This window comes from Galleria mellonella, unplaced genomic scaffold (assembly GCF_026898425.1).
Source record: "Galleria mellonella isolate WM207_F2 unplaced genomic scaffold, CSIRO_AGI_GalMel_v1 utg746, whole genome shotgun sequence".
Classification (NCBI taxonomy): Eukaryota; Metazoa; Arthropoda; class Insecta; order Lepidoptera; family Pyralidae; genus Galleria; species Galleria mellonella.
The window spans coordinates 835,706-858,208 of NW_026442148.1; the positions used below are offsets into that span (position 1 = coordinate 835,706).

Consider the following 22,503-nt stretch of genomic DNA (forward strand, 5'->3'; position numbering starts at 1 on the left):
GATATATCATCATCACCATATCAGCCTTTAACTCTCCACTGTTGAACCTAAGCCTCCCCCTTGGGGGGGGGGGGGTTGCCAGTAGTTGCCACGCTTGGCAGGCAGATTGGTAACCGCAGTTAGGTGTTGGAGACGTTTTAAGAGGGACGTTGCTGCCAATTCCTCGCCCTCCATTAATCGACTCTTAACGGTATCCTATGGGAAAGGAAGGGGTGGCTCATTCTATGACGGGACCACATGGCAATATTTTGATGTATGTAACACAATTGTTTTGACGTATTTTTCTTGTCTAGAACAAAAATAATGATCAAGAGAACACATCGAAGGAAACTTTCAAATGTACTAAGTGCAGGTATTTCATATAAAGTGTCGGTTATTCATTCATATTTTGTCATTAAGTAAGTTACAGAGTTTCTAGTAGTTTCGAGTAGTAGCTTTTAATATAAAAAGCAGATAGCTTAAAATACAAATAGCTTTGTTTGTAAAGTGGTATAAAGGATGGTATATAGTATTTAAATATTGTTCACACTTTTCATCATAATCTGGCATATAATAGTACATTACTGCAGCGGCCAACAACTGAGGCATTGCTGGACGAACGTCCAAATGTGGGCGGAGGCGTAGCCGAGGCACACATACGTGAGTCCATCAATGCCTAGTTGTGGCCAAGGCTTGTATAGTACTTTTCTCAAACAATGCGCGGAAATAAAAAACACAATTTTACGTTTTAAGTTCAATGACGAATAACGAACAATAATAATTTTTCACGCGCCATAATGTTCCTTTGTTTTTTTTATTCAATAAATAGCTTTCTATTTACAAGTCAGTTCGAAGTTTAAATAAAACCTTTTATTAGTTACCTCCTTGGTAGCTAGCTATGTTTCGAAATAAAAGGTCATTCCATTTTTAAATTACAGGATAGATATGAGTTTACATAGTAATTTATCTGGCCGCGAAACACGACAGATATGGATTTTCATACAACTTTTGCCGGCCGCTGCATGCATGTATCAGGCCAGTATGGCAATTTTGATTTATCTCTATGAAGACTGTCAAAATAATGCTCACATTTCCAAGCTTGTTTGAGAAAAAATTATTTAACTGTGCCACTATACTATGCTAATACTATTTTACTTATATCGTCGTATTATATAAATGTCAACATATTTACGTATTAATAATAAATTATACAGCTTACAAATTACATTAATTGAGTCACATATTTAAGCTTTAAAATATTCATTAATCGAGTAAAAACATTTCTCTACCAGCCATCTTTTTAGTTTCTTTTTAAATATATTCAAGGGTAGTGTTTTTTTTTATTTCGTCCGTTAGTTTATTATAAATGCTTATTGTCATACAGTAGGCATTTCTGCTATACAAAGTTCTTCTTCTTCTTCTTTTTAAAAATATGGCTTCCACCGTAGAAGCAACGGTGATTTTCTGCCAATGTCAGGGTTAGAGAAGACTCCGTGTATTTTATATTATGACATTTTTCAGTAATGAAGATAAATCGTTCAGTTGAGTTCTCTGGAAAGGAGGACAACACAAAATATGTTATATACATGCAAAGGAAAAATAAATTTAATATGATATGTGTGTATGAGTGTATTATAGCAAAGACAATACGCGGAAGGAATGAAAAGACGTGAGAAGAAGTGTAAAGAGTGACATATACTTATATTTTAAATTTTTATATTATTAGTACATACTATACAAAGTTGTAGTTTTATAAGGTGGTACTAAGTTTTGAGGATTTCTTGTGTTAAAGTGCAGGTGAATTACCATAAAGTGTCGGTTTTTTTTTTTGATGGGTGAAATTGGTAGCGCAGGCGGGGTTACCATACCATTTTCACCCATCAAAAAAAAAATACACTAATACACTAATCCACATAACGCGAACGTTTAAAAGTTATTACATATGAAATTATTTCTTTGCTTTATCTTGCAGCCAAATATTCTCTTCAGCAGAAGGCCTCTCTTCTCACAAATGTCGTCGTCGAGGGAGGAGACCGAAAGCTCAGGGCCAACCTGATAACGTGTTGTGTGTTCCTACAAAGGAAGACTTTATAAAGGTAAGTAATTTTTTTTTATATTATTTTTTTTATCTTTTTTCACTGTGATCTTTTTTCATACGAGAAAATAAAAATTATATATTTTGTTTTGTTTTCAGAGAGCACAAGGTAGACTACGTCCAGTGGAGAAACCCACCAATGATTTATTGGTGGAGGTAGGTAAAAAAAGATACATGAGAATCGGCTATTTTTATATGAAATTGACACCTAATAGTAACTATTATTGATACGGCAATTCGGAATTTATTATTTAAGGCTACTAATTGGAAAAGGGTTTGTTTTTGATGAGTGAAAATGGTATGGTAACCCCGCCTGCGCTAACGGGATACGCTGGCGGAGCACCAGTGAAGGGTGATAGTTGAGAATGAAAACAGGCCAGTTAGCCCATCATGATGAATTCATCAGGAATTAACCATGATAGTTTCCAGGGGGAACCGCAAGAAGATCGACCTGGTTGGGTATACTGCTAGCAATGGGATTCTCAGTCTCCATTACTAACAATCTCTTTCCCCCCATTGGAAAAGGGTTAACCCTTCGTACTCCAGCCTAGTATAGAGGATTCCAATAACTCCAGCACTGTATTAGTTACAGGTATGTAACCTGTGATGTAAAAGAAAAATGACGTCGTTGCAATAAAACAAAACATTTGAACAAGACTTTGTACAAAAGTCGATTGCTTGGGTACCTCTGTCCCATTCGTGCTTCTACCGTGAAGCAGCTGTGTTTGCATGGCTGTGTTTCGGTTTGAAGGGTGGGATATGGTGTGAATTTACTGGGTACAGAGGAATAACACCTGAGTCTTCAGGAATGGCAACGCATGAGGGGTATCATGGGCGAATCAGTATGTGTGTATACTGTTATGTCCATGATACTGCTCATGTCTATAGGCGACGGTTAGCACTTTCCATCAGGTGGGCCGTCAGCTTGTTTGCCATTCTAAGTTGTATAAAAAGAAAATATTACTTAGTTATTTTATAAAGGGCGCTGAGTCAGTAAAACAACTATGTCGCCGTAGATGCGACAGTGGATAGCTAATGTTAACATTCTAATGTCGCAAATACGCCGACGACGGAGTGCAAAGGGTTACATTTGTTTTTTTTTTATAATTTTTTTTTTATAGCAATTTGTGCTCTAATGATGAAATCTGTTAACTTTAGAGACCTCGCAAGAAGAAGAGGAAGGAGCCAACATCAGACCCTCAGATCGTGACGTGTCACAATTGCAACGAATCGTTCACCTCCAAAGTGCGACTTAAGTTCCACATGTAAGTATACCAGAGGGAGACTTTGTACAAAAGTCGATTGCTTGGGTACCTCTGTCCCATTCGTGTTTCTATATTGAAGCAGTTGTGTTTGCATGGCTGTGTTTCAGTTTGAAGGGTGGGATATGGCGTGAATTTACCGGGTACAGAGGAATAACACCTGAGTCTTCAGGAATGGCAACGCATGGGGGATATCATGGGCAAAACAGTATACTCTGTTATGCCTACGGTACTGCTCATGTCTATAGGCGACGGTTACCACTTTCTATCAGGTGGGCCGCCAGCTTGCTTGCATTATTACCTATTATATTGTCCACTGCTGGACATAGGCTTCCCCCATAGACTGCCATAAGGAATGATCCTGAGCCATTTGCATCCACTGACTTCCTGCAATACATTTGAGGTTGTCACTCCATCTAGTACAGGGTCGTCCTACACTGCGTTTGCTCGTACGAGGTCGTAACTGTCCACTGTTGAATATAGGCCTCCTCCACAAGAAGGGTGTTACTACTAGTTGCCATACTTGGCAGACAAATTGGCAATTGCAGTCGGCCTTTGATGTTTTAAGAGACATGCTGCTGTCTATCCCTCGACCGTTACATTCCCTTAATCGTCATTTACGACACCCACTGGAAAGGGTGGCCCATTCTATGCCGGGACCACACGTCAATTCACATGTATAGATACATCTATACTAATATTATAAAGTGGAAAGATTTGTTTTTTTTTGTATGTTTATTTGTTTGTAATGGACAGACCCAAAAACAACTCGACCGATTTTAAAAATTCTTTCTTCTGTAGAAAGCTACATTATCAATGATTAATATAAGTTATATATTATATATATTAAAAAAAAACAGAAATACCTAAGAAAATGAAAATAATGTAACCCAATGTATAATTTTTTTATTTATTTGTAGGCAGTTCCACGAATCGACAAGCATGCTAGTCGATGGGAAATATTCTTGCTTAGAGTGTGACAACACGAGTTTCGACACTGAGACGGAGCTATTCGACCACGTGCACTTCCAGCACGATAAGCGGAAACGATGGCAGTGCCCGGTAGTTGGCTGCGGGAAGACATTCTATCTCAGGTTAGTCACTGATTTGTATCTCAGATTGGTCACTGAGTTGTATCTCAGGTCACTCACTAACTTCTGTGTTAGGTTGATTACTAACTTGTCTGAAGTTAGTCACTTATTTTTATCTTAGATTGGTCACTGACTTCTATCTTAGGTTGGACTCTGTCCTGTATCTCAGGTTGGTCACTGACTTCTGTCTTAGGTTGATCACTAACTTGTCTGAAGTTAGTCACCTATTTGTATCTCAGATTAGTAACTGTCTTGTATCTTAAGTTGAACTGTATCCTGTATCTCAGGTCACTCACTGACCTCTGTCTTAGGTTGATCACTAACTTGTCTGAAGTTAGTCACTTATTTGTAACTTAGATTGGTCACTGACTCGTAACTTAGGTTGAATTATGTCCTGTATCTCAGGTTGGTCACTGACTTCTCTCTTAGGTTGATCACTAACTTGTCTGTGGTTAGTCACTGATTTGTATCTCAGATTGGTCACTGACTTGTATCTTAGGTTGGACTCTGCCTTGTATCTCAGTTAGGTCACTGATATGTATCTCACGCTAATAATTATCTTCTCTCTCAATAAGTCTCGTAGAGGTATAATGTTGACAGTCTGGAAATCAGAGGATACTGCTCTTACACGACTAGTAGTAATAATATATTAACGTAATTACATACAGGGCAACACTAACAAAGCACAGTCGCACACACACAGACACGCGGCGGTATGTGTGCGTGACATGTGGCAAGCGATTTTTGGACAAGCAAACGTTGGACGAGCACGGCGTTACGCATTTACAGGTGATATTGTTTATTTCATCATCATCACCATCATCGTCTCATCACCTTCGTGTGTATTAATGGGTATGTATATTTATATAGATTTTAGTTTAATTAAGTTCCTAGTTATTTGATTATCAATTGTCTAGTATCCATAATACAAGTTCTGTTTAGTTTAAAACTAGATGGCGTTTTGTGATACGTTTATTTGTATTTACATACATACATATCTGTCACGCCTGTCTCCCATTAGGGTAGGCAGAAACAATGGAACGCCAAATGCTTCGATTCAAACAAACCTCTTTCGCTTCCTCCGCATTCATCAATCTTATTGTATTTATATGAAAAACTATTTATTTGAAAATGCTCTACTTACGATGTTGTCAGTAGTTGCCACGCTTGGCAAACGCAGTTGGGCTTTGGTGATGTTTTAAGAGGGACGCTTCTGCTCATCCCTCGACCGTTAAGTTCCCTAAGTTGCCTCTTACGACACTCATGGGAAAGGAAGGGGTGGCTTTTTCTATGCTGGGACCACATGGATGAATATGGCATGGTAACCCCGCCTGCGCTAACGGGATACGCTGGCGGGGCACCAGTGAAGGGTGATGGATGAGGATGAAAACAGGCCAGTTAGCCCATCATGATGAATTCATCAGAAATTGATCATGATAGTTTCCAGGAGGAACCGCGAGGAGGTCGACCTAGTTGGATGTATTGCTAGCAATAGGATTTAGTCTCCATTACTAACAATCCCTTCCTCCCCCCCCCCTTTATTAATATTAGGGTTTAAACCGCAAACTAAAACAATTCTTTATTGCCCCCAAACAATACTCCAATAGATCAAACCCTTCCAATGCCACATATGCCTGAAGCAGCTGACGCGTAGATCCCGGCTGAGGATGCACCTCCGAGCTCACGAGGAGGAGTTGACGCCCACGCTGGTGCTCGTCTGCGCCGTCTGCAGCAGAGCGTTCAGGGATCAGCAGGACGCTCAGGTGAGGTCAGAACTGATGGTCCTGGTAGTAGAAGAAGTAGAAGGAACTAGTAGTCCCATTGCTAGCAAAACACCAGTACAGGTATAGCAACACGTGGGGGTGAAGAAGCAGGGGGATGAAGCAGTTGTGTTTGCATGGCTGTGTTTCGGTTTGAAGGATGGGATATGGCAGTGAATTTACAGGGTGCACTGGAATAACACCTGAGTTCTCAGGAATAGCAACGCATGGGGGGTATCTTGGGCGAAACAGTATACTCTGTTATGCCCATGGTACTGTTCATGTCTATAGGCGACATTTACTATTTCCCATCAAGTGGGACATCAGTTTGTTTGCCATTCTAATTCGCATAAAAAAACATCACGATTACTAATAGCCACCAGGTGCATTGATAGCTTGTTCTTCTTCAGAATCAATTCTTCTAATCTTATAGGAGCATGCAACGAGATCCACTGAGTGTATAGAAGAATTCGCCAAAGACTTGAAAGAGGAAGAGGACGTGATGGTGCAATTGTCACCAACCAGCGGACTTGTGCGGCACAGTGTACAGAGTGTTGGTATGTAGTTGTGTCTACATACTGAAGAGATGCTTTGTGTAATCAAAGGAGACTTACAGCAAAGAGAGAGACTTTGTGCGTGAAAGGGAGACTTTGTACGCCAAAGGGAGACTTTTTATACTAAATATAAACCTTCAATGCTAAAAGGACTTTTTGTACATCAAAGGGAGACTTTATACTAAATGTAAATCTATGTTAAAAGGAGACTTTCTAAATCAAAGGGAGACTTTTTATACTAAATATAAACTTTTTTTTGCTAAAGGGAAACTTTTTACATCAAAGGGAGACTGGGGATCTTCCTTATGGTAAACTCCCATAAAAGGGGTTTTGCCAATAGTTGCCACGTTTGCCAGGCGGGTTGGCAACAGCAGTTAGCCTTTCGATGATGTTTTAAGAGGTCCTCAGGAATGGCAACGCATTGGGGGTATCATGGACGAAACAGTATACTCTGTTATGTCCATGGTACTGCTCATGTCTATAGGCGACGGTTACCACTTTCCATCAGGTGGGACGTAAGCTTGTTTGCCATTCTAAGTTGTATAAAAATAAAAAAAAACAGTACCGACGATGGGCGGAGATCTACAAACGCGGTAGTTTTTTTTTTAACGGATCATAATGGAATGGAATGACACCCATGGAAAGGGGTAGTCTAATCTATGTCGGGACCGACACACCTACATATATCATCTTAATAATATATGGGGGAGGAGGGTTCAGCACTGTACAGTCAACAGCTAATACATCAACAAGGGGGAAAGGGATTGTTAGCAATGGAGACTGTGAATCCCATTGCTAGCAATATATCCAACCAGGTCGACCTCCTCGCGGTTCCCCCTGGAACCTATCATGGTTAATTCCTGATGAATTCATCATGTTGGGCTAACTGGCCTGTTTTCATTCTCATCTATCACCCTTCACTGGTGCTCCGCCAGCGTATCCCGTTAGCGCAGGCGGGGTTACCATACCAATGTATACATATACAATACCAACCAATTAGCAATGGGGGTAAATCCCATTGCTTGCAGTGTATTATAATACTATATCAGGTCGACCTCCTCGTGGTTCCCCCTGGAAACCATCGTGATGGATTTATTGTTAAATACGTCACGATAGGCTAACTAACCTGCTTCATCCTCACCTATCATCTCTCACTGGTGTATACCGATAGCGCAGGCGGGGTTGCCATTCCATTATCACCCATTAAAAAAAATCACCAACATACAACAATGATGTTTATAATGATGGATGGAATGTACTAATTATTTTCCAGACTCTCCAAAACTAAACGAACCCATAGCACGCCAAGTGGATGGTGAATTAGCCGAGCCCATGCTGTCCAGTTTGGCTGACGAAGCGCGCACAATAATACGCGTGGTCGAGATCGAGAAGGCGTTCCGGTGCGAATACTGCGAGGAGTTAGTATTTACGGGCTTTTCAATCGACTTCAGAATGGAGGGGGGGAGGGATTGTTAGTAGTGTGGACTAACAGTTCTATTGCCAACAATATATACTGTACCAGAGGGACACTTTGTACAAAAGTCGATTGCTTGGGTACCTCTGTCCCATTCGTGTTTCAACCGTGAAGCAGCTGTGTTTGCATGGCTGTGTTTCGGTTTGAAGGATGGGATATGGCGTGAATTTTTTGGGTACAGAGGAATAACATCTGAGTCCTCAGGAATGGCAACTCATGGGGGGTATCATGGGCGAAACAGTATACTCTGTTATGTCCATGGTACTGCTCATGTCTCTAGGCGACGGTTACCACTTTCCATCAGGTGGGCCGTCAGCTTGTTTGCCATTCTAAGTAGTATAAAAAAAAAAAGAAACTGTCAGGTCGACTTCTATTGGCCTCCCTGAAAATCGTGCTGAATTCCAGGTGTATTCATCACGATAGGCTAACAACTGACCTGCCTTTTCATTCTCACCTATCATCCCTCACTGGTGCCCCGTCAAAGTATACCTATGAATATAAACCTAGATAAATAAGAATATATATACTTATATACATGTTAACTACAACACATAAATATCAAATAAAAGAGAACACAATGATGACAGTCTTCTAATATATATATATATATATATATATATATATATATATATATATATATATATATATATATATATATATATATATATATATATATATATATATATATATATATATATATATATATATATATATATATATATTTATATATATATATATATATATATATATATATATATATATATATATATATATATATATATATATATATATATATATATATATATATATATATATATATATATATATATATATATATATATTTTATATTTAAACAAAATTGGAAAGATAGAATGAATGTGATTGTTTATCAAAGTATTCTCCAAGTGGCAAAGTTAGCGAATTAATTAACAGTGATTTAATCATAGATCGCGTGGTTCTCAAGCTAGGATATCTTGTGTTATAAGGGACCAGGCAACGAACATCTGGCAGCCCAATCCGGAATCCCCAGACACGAGCCAATTCAGAATAGTTCATTTTCTTATTTAGTCCGACCAGGAATTGTATCCGGGTCCACATTTAAACGCAGCAACATGCCCACCACCACGCAATGGAGGCGACACTTCCAAAAACCAATTAATTGTAAAAATAATTGTCAAAATCGGATCATCACGGAACACAAACATCATCATTGCCTTGCCTTTTCCCATTTATTTGAGATCGGAACATTACGCTTTCTGTTTCCACAAAGTCTTGTTAATATGTCAATGTCAATGTCAAAAACACATAATAAATATATAATTTTGAAATAAGAATGTCAGTTAAAAAATGATAATATATTAATGATTTATTACAGCATATTCTATTTAGAAGACGCGCTCAACAAACACCGCTTGATACATAAAGGTGTCAAAAATCCTTTCACCTGTCACATCTGTAAAGTTACATTCGCTACATACTCCAGGTTAGTACGATATTGTTACTACCTTTGCTAATTCCATTACTGTTTTTGATACATAAAGGTGTCAAAAATCCGTTCACCTGTCACATCTGTAAAGTTACATTCGCTACATACTCCAGGTTAGTACGATATTGTTACTACCTCTGCTAATTCCATTACTGTTTTTGATACATAAAGGTGTCAAAAATCCGTTCACCTGTCACATCTGTAAAGTTACATTCGCTACGTACTCCAGGTTAGTACGATATTGTTACTACCTCTGTTAATTCCATTACTGTTTTTGATACATAAAGGTGTCAAAAATCCGTTCACCTGTCACATCTGTAAAGTTACATTCGCTACATACTCCAGGTTAGTACGATATTGTTACTACCTCTGCTAATTCCATTACTGTTTTTGATACATAAAGGTGTCAAAAATCCTTTCACCTGTCACATCTGTAAAGTTACATTCGCTACATACTCCAGGTTAGTACGATATTATTGCTACCTCTGCTAATTCCATTACTGTTTTTGATACATAAAGGTGTCAAAAATCCGTTCACCTGTCACATCTGTAAAGTTACATTCGCTACATACTCCAGGTTAGTACGATATTGTTACTACCTCTGCTAATTCCATTACTGTTTTTGATACATAAAGGTGTCAAAAATCCGTTCACCTGTCACATCTGTAAAGTTACATTCGCTACATACTCCAGGTTAGTACGATATTGTTACTACCTCTGCTAATTCCATTACTGTTTTTACTACCGCTGCTGATTCCACTATTATTATTATTATTTACTTCACTCTCGGTTTTCTCAGACAACCCGTCCCAAAAACCTTTGGAAAAAAGAAAGCTGAGAGCCCAACCCCTTTTATTGCGTGTATGTATGCAAATATGCATACACATATATATTACTACATAAACATTATTTTCATGCTTCATAGCTCTATACGTGTGTGTGCGTGTCTGTAGTGGTGTGATTTGGTGTACCTTGTGAGTTTAGAGTAATTATTGTATTTCCTAGTACTTTACATATTGTGGTCGTGGAATGCATGCTCTAATTCTAATTCTACTATCTACTACTATTACTACCTTTGCTAATTCCATTACAGTTATTACTCTGCCACAACCACTGTTTTGTAAGATAGTCAACTTGGAGGTTTTTCTTTTATGCAACTTAGAATGGCAAACAAGCTAACGGCCCACCTGATGGAAAGTGGTAACCGTCGCCTATAGACATGAGCAGTACCATGGACATAACAGAGTATACTGTTTCGCCCATGATACCCCCCATGCGTTGCCATTCCTGAGGACTCGGGTGTTGTTCCTCTGTACCCTGTAAATTCACGCCATATCACGTCCTTCAAACCGAAACACAGCCATGCAAACACAACTGCTTCACGGTTGAAACACGAATGGGACAGAGGTACCCAAGCAATCTACTTTTGTACGAAGTCTCCCTCTGGTAATGTATATGTATGTAAATGTTTTCAATTAACTAAGAAAATTTGTGTTTTAAATAAAATGTTTGAACATATGTATAACTTGGTTATCGAATAGATGGAAGAAATTGCTGTAGGCATAAAAATGACTTCAGTGAGGTATGGTATAAAAGTAATGGAATGTTTTAACAGATGCACGACCCATAAAACAACCCATGGATTCTACAAGCGGCCATTGGCTGACGCGAAGCAGTCGAGGTCTGAAGGACCGGAGGGTGGCCCCTCCTCCACAGGGATCCTCGGCTACGGAGGGTTTCCGGTCGTCAAACACTTCTTGTGCGAGGTTATTGACCCATCATTATTTTTTTTTTAATTTACTGAATAAAAACAACATAGAATATATTATTATTATATGAACATTTTAAGTTTTAAAAAGAAATTTTAGGTATTAAAAAAATAGTATTAAAAACTAGTATGGGAAAGGGATTATTAGTAATGGCAATATACCCTATCAGGTCGGCATCCACGCGGTTCCCTCTACATACTATCGTGGTTAATTCTTGATGAATTCGTCACGATGGGCTAACTGACCTGCCCTTTTATTCTCACATATCATTTGTCTATTTGCCTGTTTGTATGTCTGTCTATTGGTTTATTTATCTATTTATGTATTATTACAGGACTGTGGCCGATCCTATTTACACTGGACGTATTTACAAGTGCACCGACGTATGAAACACGCCAACCAGAACTATCTATACAAATGCAGTCAGTGTGAACTCACATTCCCTAATAGGTAAACTTGATTTTATTAAAAACTCATATTTTTTATGCTAGTTAGAATGGCAAACAAGCTGACGGCCCACCTGATGGAAAGTGGTAACCGTCGCCTATAGACATGAGCCAGTACCATGGACATAACAGAGTATACTGTGTCGACCATGATATTATAAATCTCTAAATCCTGTTTCCGGCATAGAATAGGCCACCTATTCCTTTACCCCATAGGTGTCGTAAGAAACGACTAAGGGAGGGCGAGGGATGGGTAGCAGCGTCCCTCCTAAAACATCTCCAAAACTTAATTGCGTTTGCCAATCCATTGCCAAGTGTGGCAACTACTGGAAAAACCTCCCATGGGGGAGGCTTATGTACAGCAGTGGAGAGTTAAAGGCCGATATGATGATGATGAGCTCCCATGTACAGAGTTACAATTTTATTTAACGAACGAACGGTTTATCCGGACCTAGAGGACCATAGATTCTTAAACTGCCGGATATCGTTAAGGTAACACATAGGATCTATAAAATAGTGGTGCAAGGCAGGGAGAAGCATAAAAGATCCCAATGGGTAAACGTGTACACCATTTTTTTAATGGGTGATAATGGAATGGTAACCCCGCCTGCGCTATCAGTATACGCTGGCGGTGCACCAGTGTGGGATGATAGGTGAAGATGTAAGCAGGTCAGTTAGTCCATCGTGACGAAATCCACTATAATTAACCACAATGGTTTCCAGGGGAAACCGCGTGAAGGTAGATCTGATAGGACGTATTGCTAGCAATGGGTTTATAAGACCTCCGTTACTAACAATCCCTTTCTCCCACGTGTAACGGCTTAGCTGACCCCATACACTACAATTTTATCATATTGCGATTCCTATCATTTCAGTTGGAGTCTGGGTTACCATAAAAAGAAAATACATGGCAAAAGTACACAAGAAGATGGCAATACTGTGAAAGCTACCAAGGAGGATTACAAGTAAGTACCGACGATAGGTTTTGATTCTGTGTGTCTTTATTTAAACCTATGTCTAATATTAAAATTTTAATTTGATATCATAACGAATTAATTTGTCGTAAAAAATACCTTTAATTTTAAAGACGAAGGACTTCAACTAGCGAGTGTTGCCAGTCATGATTTATAAAACCGAAACATGGTTCTACACGATTTTTTTTAATGGATGATAATGGAATGCTAACCCTGCCTGAGCGGGGGGAAAGGGATTGTTAGTAATGGAGACTGAGAATCGCATTGCTAGCAATATACTCAACCACGTCGACCTCCTCGCGGTTCCCCCTGGAAACTATCATGATTAATTCCTGATGAATTCATCATGAAAACAGGCCAGTTAGCCCTGGCCTGTTTTCATTCTCATCTATCACTGGTGCTCCGCCAGCGTTTCCCGTTAGCGCAGGCGTTACCATACCATTCTCATAGATAAAAAAAAACCCTGTCTGAGCTAATGGTATACACTAGAATGATAAAGTAAATCAGTTAGCCCAGTGGTGAATTCAAAGATAAATTAGTCACGATGGTTTCCAGGGGAAATCGCGTGGAGGTTGACCTGATAGGGTATATTGATAACAATTGGGTCTAACCTCCCCATTACTAACAATCCCTTCTAGTCCCCAGTCCTATACGATTGCCTTCAAAAACTTCAAAATACTCAGCGGGCTATGGAGAGGGCTATTGCTCGGAGTTTTTTTGCCTGAGACAATCCGAATTGAGGATATCCGCAAAAGAACCAAAGTGACCGACATAGTCCGAAGGATGAGCAAGCTGAAGTGGCAATGGGCTGGTCACATAGCTCGAAGAACCGACAACTATCAGGGAAGAAAGTTTCTTGAGTGGCAACCCCGTTCGCGGAAACGCCTGTAGATGTAGGACGATCCCCGACTAGATGGAGTGACGACCCCAAATGCTTTGCAGGGAGTCAGTGGATGCAGGTGGCTCAGGACCGTTCTTTATGGCAGTCTATGGGGGAGGCTTATGTCCAGCAGTGGACGGGTAATGGCTGAAATAATGATGATAATGAAGAACTAATGTAAACTAATGTTTACCAGAGGGAGACTTTGTACAAAAGTCGATTGCTTAGGTACCTCTGTCCCATTCGTGTTTCAACTGTGAAGCAGTTGTGTTTGCATGGCTGTGTTTCGGTTTGAAGGGTGGGATATGGCGTGAATTTACAGTATATAGAGGAATAACATCTGAGTCCTCAGGAATGGCAACGCATGGGAGGTATCATGGGCGAAACAGTATACTATGTTATGTCCACGGTACTGCTTATGTCTATAGACGACGGTTACCACTTACCATCAGGTGGGCCGTCAGTTTGTTTGCCATTCTAAGTTGTATAAAAAAAAATACTTCTTATATATAAAATGACTGTATTTTCTCGCAATAAATATTTTTCTATTTTATTCTAATAAACCAAAATAATTCGAATGACTGCGGTAGGCTCGCCCGTGCCATGTTGTATTCCAACATGCTCGGCGTAATGTGGGCGAGTCGAGGGGTATGTTCACCACAATGGAAACAGTCGACAGACAGCTCTGGCTATACCATAAGGTATTATAGTTATGAATATATTTGTTCTCTTTATAGAATCCCATGCCGTGACTGCGACGAGATATTGCCAAACAAAACTGCACTCTATAAACATAGGAAGAAGGAACACAGTGATTTGTCCATTGGAGATGAGAAATCAGGTAAATGACTGTGGAATTTGAAATTCCATATAGGCTTTGGAGATGTTTTAAGAAGCATTGTCTTTCTTATAACATATATAGATCAAGGTAGGAGTTAGTGTCGTGTCGTATCAAGAGGTGAAGAGACTCGTAGAAAATCGTAGTGAATGGCAAGAGCTTCACCGACAAGAGCACAGCTCTTATATAGGATAAGGATAGATACTCTTTATTGTTTCCTCCAAAAGATTACAATAGTAAACTTATTATAAATATAAACAATTACAAGAAATAATCACAATGAGAAAACAATGGGCGACCTTATCGCTAAGAGCGATCTCTTGCAGGCAACCTTTGGATGGAGAGGAGTAATTATAAACGGTTTGATCGGAGGCATGAATATATATATTGCAGGTACATTCTGGTATGGGCGACAAGCCGATATGCTGCGGTCCCATCATTGTGACGTGTGCGGACGGTCATTCCGCACGGCGTCCATGTATAACGAACATTTGCGTGTACACACCGGCGAGCGGCCGTACCCCTGTGATTTATGCGGGGTCGCCTTCCGCAGGTGAGGGGACAGGGTTTTTAACCATAGACTAATGTCCATAGACTCGACTTTGTTTGTCTATGAAAAATCGATCTTATTTTTTTTACTGTAAACTAATTGCGCATTACTTGTCCATGATGTATCTATTGTTGTTTTTAACCATAAACTCCATAGACGTATGGATGAACTCAATTTTGTTTGTCTATGCCTATTCAGGTCGGTCTCAATTACCTGCGGACTCAGTTCTGTTTGTCTAGGGTGGAAAGGGATTGTTAGTAATGGAGACTGAGAATCCCATTGCTAGCAATATACCCAACCAGGTCGACCTCCTCGCGGTTCCCCCTGGAAACTATCATGGTTAATTCCTGATGAATTCATCATGATGGGCTAACTGGCCTGATTTCATTCTCATCTATCACCCTTCACTGGTGCTCCGCCAGCGTATCCCGTTAACGCAGGCGGGGATGGTAACCCCGCAACAATTTTTTACCCATAAAAAAAAGTTCTGTTTGTCTATGACAGGTTAACAGCGATGCGGTCAATGGCAACCATAAACTTATTCACACGGTGCTATCCTTTCATATAATAATAACTATAGATTAATTCACACTGACCAAACTCCGCTTGTCTACGGCAGGTCGACGTCAATGAGCAACCATAGACTAATCCACACGAACTCAACTTGTTTCAAACTATAGATAGATAGATAGATAATTTATTTACATTACTTACAGCACACAAATTAGAATAAAAAAAAACATACATATAATACACAGCAAAAGAGATAAAAGAATGAAAATAAAAAGCAAGTTATTGAAGTCGCTGGCGGAAGACCCAAAAAAAAAACAATTTTATAAATATAACTAAATTTAATTCTAAAATTAATTGTTACAACAATAAAAGTGTCTTCAGATCGATGTGTGATCCGGTAAGTGAAGTCATATCGAATCAAACATAAAGGAAATGGGTATTTTTGTTGCGGGAATTGAAATGCTGACTCGACGCAGGTGTCTTTCTCGGTAGCGCACCTTTATGCGTCATGCTAGGTGGTCCAATCCGATCGCCGTTGAGGGTGTGTCGTAATACTTGACAGGTATCTACTATAACAAGCAATAAAACAAAAAAAAAAAAAAACAAAATATAGAAACTAACAATTACCTTTCTCTTTCCTGTAGTTTCATTCGCACTGACTTTATTCTGCTTGTAGGTCGACAGCGATGCGTAACCATAGACTAATCCACACGGGAGTTCGAGCGTGGGCATGCGCACGGTGCCCTAAAAGGTTCCGTATACGGTCCGACCTGCGAACACATATGAAACTAAAACATCCATACTACATAGCAGTTATAGAGGTTAGTACCCATGTTACTGATTCGTTATATAATATTTTACAGCCGACTTTAAAAAAGGTGGATGCCAATTCGGTGTTGTCACCACATAACTCTGTCAGTTTATATCTGGTGTGATGAAATAACAAGAACCTACATTGCGTGGCAATCTTTTTTCCTTTTTATTTAACAGTTTCCTCTTGTCGATGCAACTAATTCGTGCATCTTCTTTCAGCCAGCTCTATCCCAGGCCATATCCTTGACCTCCCTATACGACATGATATATATATACATACTAGCTGACCCCGCAAACGTTGTTTTACTTATTGCGAAATATAAAAATGTCGATTAAAATACAGGGGTTGATCGTAAAACGATGAAAACTTAAAGTTGTGTGTATTTTTCAATGCTAAATCATATTTAAATAAAAATAAAAAAATTGTCAAAACAATACAAAAAAATTTTGGGGAGGGTCACCCTTATTCATTCATTCATTCAGTCATTGACGGGTATGAAAAATAGATGTTGGCCGATTCTCAGATCTACCGAATATGCATACAAAATTTCATGAAAGTCGGTAAATATTCATATATATATATATATATATATATATATATATATATATATATATATATATATATATATATATATATATATATATATATATATATATATATATAGTGGTAACCGTCGACTATAGACATGAGCAGTACCATGGACATAACAGAGTATACTGTTTCGCCCATGATACTCCCCATGCGTTGCCATTCCTGAGGACTCAAGTGTTATTCCTCTGTACCCTGTAAATTCACGCCATATCCCACCCTTCAAACCGAAACACAGCCATGCAAACACAACTGCTTCACGATTGAAACACGAATGGGACAGAGGTACCCAAGCAAACGACTTGTACAAAGTCTCCCTCTGGTAGCTAGTATAATATTACAGGTGGTCGGTTCGAATCCTTCGCCGGACGAAGTGATGGCGGAGCTCGCAAGACACAACATACCACAAGAGAGAGTGATAGAAATAAGCAAAATGTCATTTAGTAAGGTAAACCGAACTCTTTTTATGTAAAAAATACTGCTTTTTGCCCGCTGCTTTGTCTGTGTGCATTTCAGAAGTAGGAAAACCAATGTAAACCAAAGTACAATAGGAATAGAGGGGGAGTGATTATTTATTTATTACATCCACTGGGTAAGCCTTACAGTCTTCCAATACGCTCACCCAGGAAAGCATGAGTACAATAACATATAAAAAGGAATATTACACAAAAATAACAAAAATAATATAAAAAGATTTAACTCAAACAAAAAACATCTGAACACAAATACTCTGTGGTCACTCGACTAAACTCCAGCAAGTTGGATGCAAATACATCCAATTGCGGATGCTGGCTCAAAATATCATTGAGTAGTTTCAACATTTATACATAGTTATATTCAACATTGGTCAGTTAACGGGTGATGATGATGATGATGATGATAAGATGATTAGATGATTAGTTTGTATCTTTTTTCGTAAGTTGTCGTGGCAACTACTGGCAAAGTTCCAATGGCCCAATGTTCACCAGTGGATAGTTAATGATGACGATGTCCGTATGGTCCCAGGGTACCCGTAGCCTGGTGCCTAGCTGTGCCCGGGCGCTGGCACTGTTGGGACACGTGCCTCGCACCCTGGCCTGCAGCCGTCTCCTCCACCAGAACCAAGCAGGTATCATACTTGTAAATATACGATTATGATAAAAAAAAACACCGACCCGCTAGTAAACCCTGTTGAATGCAAAAAGAATAATTGAAATCGGTTCGCAGTTGTTGGAGATATAGCGAAATATATATAATTTAAGATTTTGTTCCACAAAGATATTTATTATTGTTCAATATCTATACGGGAGTAAATCCTACACAATTATAAAAGGAATCATTAAAATCGGTTTAAAATTGGCGGCGTAATCGCTTAAAACACACACACCCACAGGCACACAATTATGATTGTATTGCTTGGGTACCTCGGTCCCATTCGTGTTTCTACCGTGAAGCAGTTGTGTTTGCATGGCTGTGTTTCGGTTTGAAGTGTGGGATATGGTGTGAATTTACGGGGTACAGAGGAATAACACCTGAGTCCACAGGAATGGCAACGCATGGGGGGTGTCATGGGCGAAACAGTATACAGTATAATAGGTCCAGTGGTTTAGTTTTTTAATTAAAATAACTGGTTTCGCCACAATTGAAGTTGGATTTTTGGTGTAATTTTTCTAAATAGAATCTTCGATTGAATTGTTTAGTGAACCAGCCGGCTCGTCGAGGTAGAGGCATAGCTAAGAACACCCGGCAGCCCAAGATCCTGCAGCGCGGCCATTTGCCTGCAATACAGGAACCCTCCAAGTACCCCATCACACTTGGTGTCACTGGCGAGGTATTGTTGATTCACTAGTTATGTCGCGCGGTTTTGTCCGATTTTGTTGTAATCGCGATAAAATATTTTATACTTTGACTTCGATGGTCGTTTTTAGCTCAATGGGAAAGGGGTTTTTTTTTTTTATGCAACTTAGAATGGCAAACAAGCTGACGGCCCACTTGATGGAAAGTGGTAACCGTTGCCTATAGACATGAGCAGTACCATGGACATAACAGACTATACTGTTTCGCCCATGATACTCCCCATGTTTTACCATTCCTGAGGACTCAGGTGTTATTCCTCTGTACCCAGTAAATTCACGCCACATCCCACCCTTCAAACCGAAACACAGCCATGCCAAACACAACTGCTTCACGGTTGAAACACGAATGGGACAGAGGTACCCAAGCAATCGACTTTTGTACAAAGTCTCCCTCTGGTAATGGTGTTCAATTGTCCCATTACTTTTTTTTTATGGGTCAAAATGCAATGGTATTTATTATTATTTCCAATAGATTGAATAATACCAATACAATACACACACTAATTGTACAACTACTAACAATAATAGATCCAAGTTGTCTACCAAAGGGAGACTTTGTACAAAAGACGATTGTTTGGGTACCTCTGTCCCATTCGTGTTTCAACCGTGAAGCAGTTGTGTTTGCATGGCTGTGTTTCGGTTTGAAGGGTGGGATGTGGCGTGAATTTACTGGGTACAGAGGAATAACACCTGAGTCCTCAGGAATGGTAAAACATGGGGGGTATCATGGGCGAAACAGTATACTCTGTTATGTCCATGGTACTGCTCGTGTCTATAGGCGACGGTTACCACTTTCCATCAGGTGGGCCGTCAGCTTGTTTGCCATTCTAAGTTGTATAAAATAAAATAATAAATAAATAAAATAAAGTTCAATAAACTAGAAATAATCCCTAGGAATTGAGAGACGCTGATGTCCAGCTGTTACTGCGCGATGGTGCGCTGGTCAACGGCAACCAGATGGTCCAGCTGGAAATTGATGACAACGTGCTGACAGAATGAATTTTTCTGTGTAAAATAATATAATTAATCGACAGTATCATTATAAATGAATTTTGTTTCAAGTTGTTTTTTTTATTACTTTTTGTAACCCCAAAAACCTGTCTTTCTTTGTAATGTTTCGTATTAAAATCTTTACAGATATTATAAAAGTGCAAGTCTAGACGTGGGTAATATATAGTAATATCTATATATTTTAGTTACAATATCTATATATTTGTTATTGTAACCACAAAGATCTAGCTATCTTTGTAATAGATAATGTTTCGTATTCAAATCTTTACAGATATTATAAAAGTGTAAGTCTAGAGGTGGGTAATATACAGTAATATCTATATATTTTAGTTACAATATCTATATATTTGTTTTTGTAACCACAAAGATCTATCTTTGTAATAGATAATGTTTCGTATTCAAATCTTTACAAATATAGCAAGTCTAGAGGTGGGTATATATAGTAATATATAGATATTGTAACTAATATATATAGATATTTGTTATTGTAACCACAAAGATCTAGCTATCTTTGTAATAGATAATGTTTCGTATTAAAATCTTTACAAATATAAAAGTGCAAGTCTAGAGGTGGGTAATATACAGTAATATATAGATATTGTAACTAATATATATAGTTATTTGTTATTGTAACCACAAAGATCTATCTATCTTTGTAATAGATAATGTTTTGTATTCAAATCTTTACAAATATAAAAGTGCAAGTCTAGAGGTGGGTAATATACAGTAATATATAGATATTGTAACTAATATATATAGTTATTAGTTATTGTAACCACAAAGATCTATCTATCTTTGTAATAGATAATGTTTCGTATTCAAATCTTTACAAATATAAAAGTGCAAGTCTAGAGGTGGGTAATATACAGTAATATATAGATATTGTAACTAATATATATAGATATTTGTTATTGTAACCACAAAGATCTAGCTATCTTTGTAATAGATAATGTTTCGTATTAAAATCTTTACAAATATAAAAGTGCAAGTCTAGAGGTGGGTAATATACAGTAATATATAGATATTGTAACTAATATATATAGCTAAAGATCTATCTATCTTTGTAATAGATAATGTTTCGTATTCAAATCTTTACAAATATAAAAGTGCAAGTCTAGAGGTGGGTAATATACAGTAATATATAGATATTGTAACTAATATATATAGATATTTGTTATTGTAACCACAAAGATCTAGCTATCTTTGTAATAGATAATGTTTCGTATTAAAATCTTTACAAATATAAAAGTGCAAGTCTAGAGGTGGGTAATATACAGTAATATATAGATATTGTAACTAATATATATAGTTATTTGTTATTGTAACCACAAAGATCTATCTATCTTTGTAATAGATAATGTTTTGTATTCAAATCTTTACAAATATAAAAGTGCAAGTCTAGAGGTGGGTAATATACAGTAATATATAGATATTGTAACTAATATATATAGTTATTAGTTATTGTAACCACAAAGATCTATCTATCTTTGTAATAGATAATGTTTCGTATTCAAATCTTTACAAATATAAAAGTGCAAGTCTAGAGGTGGGTAATATACAGTAATATATAGATATTGTAACTAATATATATAGTTATTTGTTTTTGTAACCACAAAGATCTATCTTTGTAATAGATAATGTTTCGTATTAAAATCTTTACAAATATAAAAGTGCAAGACTACAGGTAGATAATATACAGCGGTAGGTATCTATATATTAAAGTTACAATATCTAGATATAGATACCCGTATATACAGATATACCGGTCCAATAACGAATATGTTATCTAAAACATAATACTGGATAACAGACTTAACATATTCGCGATATGGGCGATATCGGAATGGGTGAGATGACCTTTTTTCCGCTGTCAGTGTCCAGAAGAACCTAACATATAGATATTGGATTGGTATTTTTATTGTATATAATGTACATTGGACACATTAAAAAAAATTTAATATATGTATAATGTCTTTTCAACCTTTGAGAAGCTGAAAGAAAACTTGTATAGTTTTCTTAGTAGTATTATTAGTGTTAGTAGATAGATAGATAGATAATTTATTTACATTACTTACAGCACACAAATTACAATTAAAACATACACATAATACACAGTAAAAGAGATAAAAGAATGAAAATAAAAAGCAACAAAACAAAAAAAAAAAGCAAAAAGCAAAATATATTAACCAACAATTTCCTTTTTTTCCTTTGCTTAGTAATAGTAGTACTTCTTAGTACGAGGGTATTTTTACCCTCGTACTAAGAAGCACTTTACAGCTAAAGATAAAACTAAATAATACCTAGTTATAATTAAATATATATTACAACAATAAACCACGTGACTCTCCCTGGAAACCATCGTGGTTGATTATTTTCGAATTCATCACAATCTGCATACTGACCTGCTTTCATCTTCACCTATCATCCCACAGTGGATCTCCGCTAGGGTATACCGTTAACATGAGAGCGATATCATTCGATTTTCATCCATGAACTAGTCATTGTTACCGACATATTAGTTTATTTATGAAAATATACATCTACCAAGATTACAAATTAATCAACACCCATTGTAATTATCTGA

At 37.8% G+C, this 22,503-nt stretch overlaps 1 protein-coding gene and 1 long non-coding RNA gene across 3 annotated transcripts in view; one reads left to right on the forward strand and one right to left on the reverse strand.

The window, feature by feature from the left end:
• The window catches only part of LOC113515268 (zinc finger protein Xfin-like), a 32,007-nt gene extending 12,073 nt beyond the window's left edge, over positions 1 to 19,934 (forward strand). The window contains exons 9-29 of the mRNA XM_052901080.1: positions 294 to 352; positions 1,952 to 2,075; positions 2,174 to 2,230; positions 3,233 to 3,339; positions 4,257 to 4,430; positions 5,096 to 5,216; positions 6,035 to 6,190; positions 6,621 to 6,744; positions 8,015 to 8,159; positions 9,591 to 9,640; positions 9,989 to 10,046; positions 11,317 to 11,467; positions 11,805 to 11,920; positions 12,792 to 12,881; positions 14,508 to 14,611; positions 15,002 to 15,161; positions 16,348 to 16,492; positions 17,417 to 17,521; positions 18,079 to 18,181; positions 18,753 to 18,883; positions 19,803 to 19,934. Coding sequence (XP_052757040.1) covers positions 294 to 352; positions 1,952 to 2,075; positions 2,174 to 2,230; positions 3,233 to 3,339; positions 4,257 to 4,430; positions 5,096 to 5,216; positions 6,035 to 6,190; positions 6,621 to 6,744; positions 8,015 to 8,159; positions 9,591 to 9,640; positions 9,989 to 10,046; positions 11,317 to 11,467; positions 11,805 to 11,920; positions 12,792 to 12,881; positions 14,508 to 14,611; positions 15,002 to 15,161; positions 16,348 to 16,492; positions 17,417 to 17,521; positions 18,079 to 18,181; positions 18,753 to 18,883; positions 19,803 to 19,907 — 2,385 coding nt within the window. The 3' untranslated portion in view covers positions 19,908 to 19,934. The remainder of the gene's footprint in view (positions 1 to 293; positions 353 to 1,951; positions 2,076 to 2,173; positions 2,231 to 3,232; positions 3,340 to 4,256; positions 4,431 to 5,095; positions 5,217 to 6,034; positions 6,191 to 6,620; positions 6,745 to 8,014; positions 8,160 to 9,590; positions 9,641 to 9,988; positions 10,047 to 11,316; positions 11,468 to 11,804; positions 11,921 to 12,791; positions 12,882 to 14,507; positions 14,612 to 15,001; positions 15,162 to 16,347; positions 16,493 to 17,416; positions 17,522 to 18,078; positions 18,182 to 18,752; positions 18,884 to 19,802) is intronic.
• Positions 4,890 to 22,489, reverse strand: LOC128202084 (uncharacterized). Of its 2 annotated transcripts, none has more exons than XR_008253602.1 (4): positions 22,322 to 22,489; positions 16,299 to 16,441; positions 6,042 to 6,153; positions 4,890 to 5,028 (listed from the first exon to the last, which is right to left on the reverse strand). It is a non-coding gene; the product is annotated as an uncharacterized LOC128202084 (long non-coding RNA). The 2 variants fall into 2 exon arrangements; XR_008253601.1 differs by having other exon boundaries at positions 6,042 to 6,211.
• Positions 22,490 to 22,503: the final 14 nt, after the last annotated feature.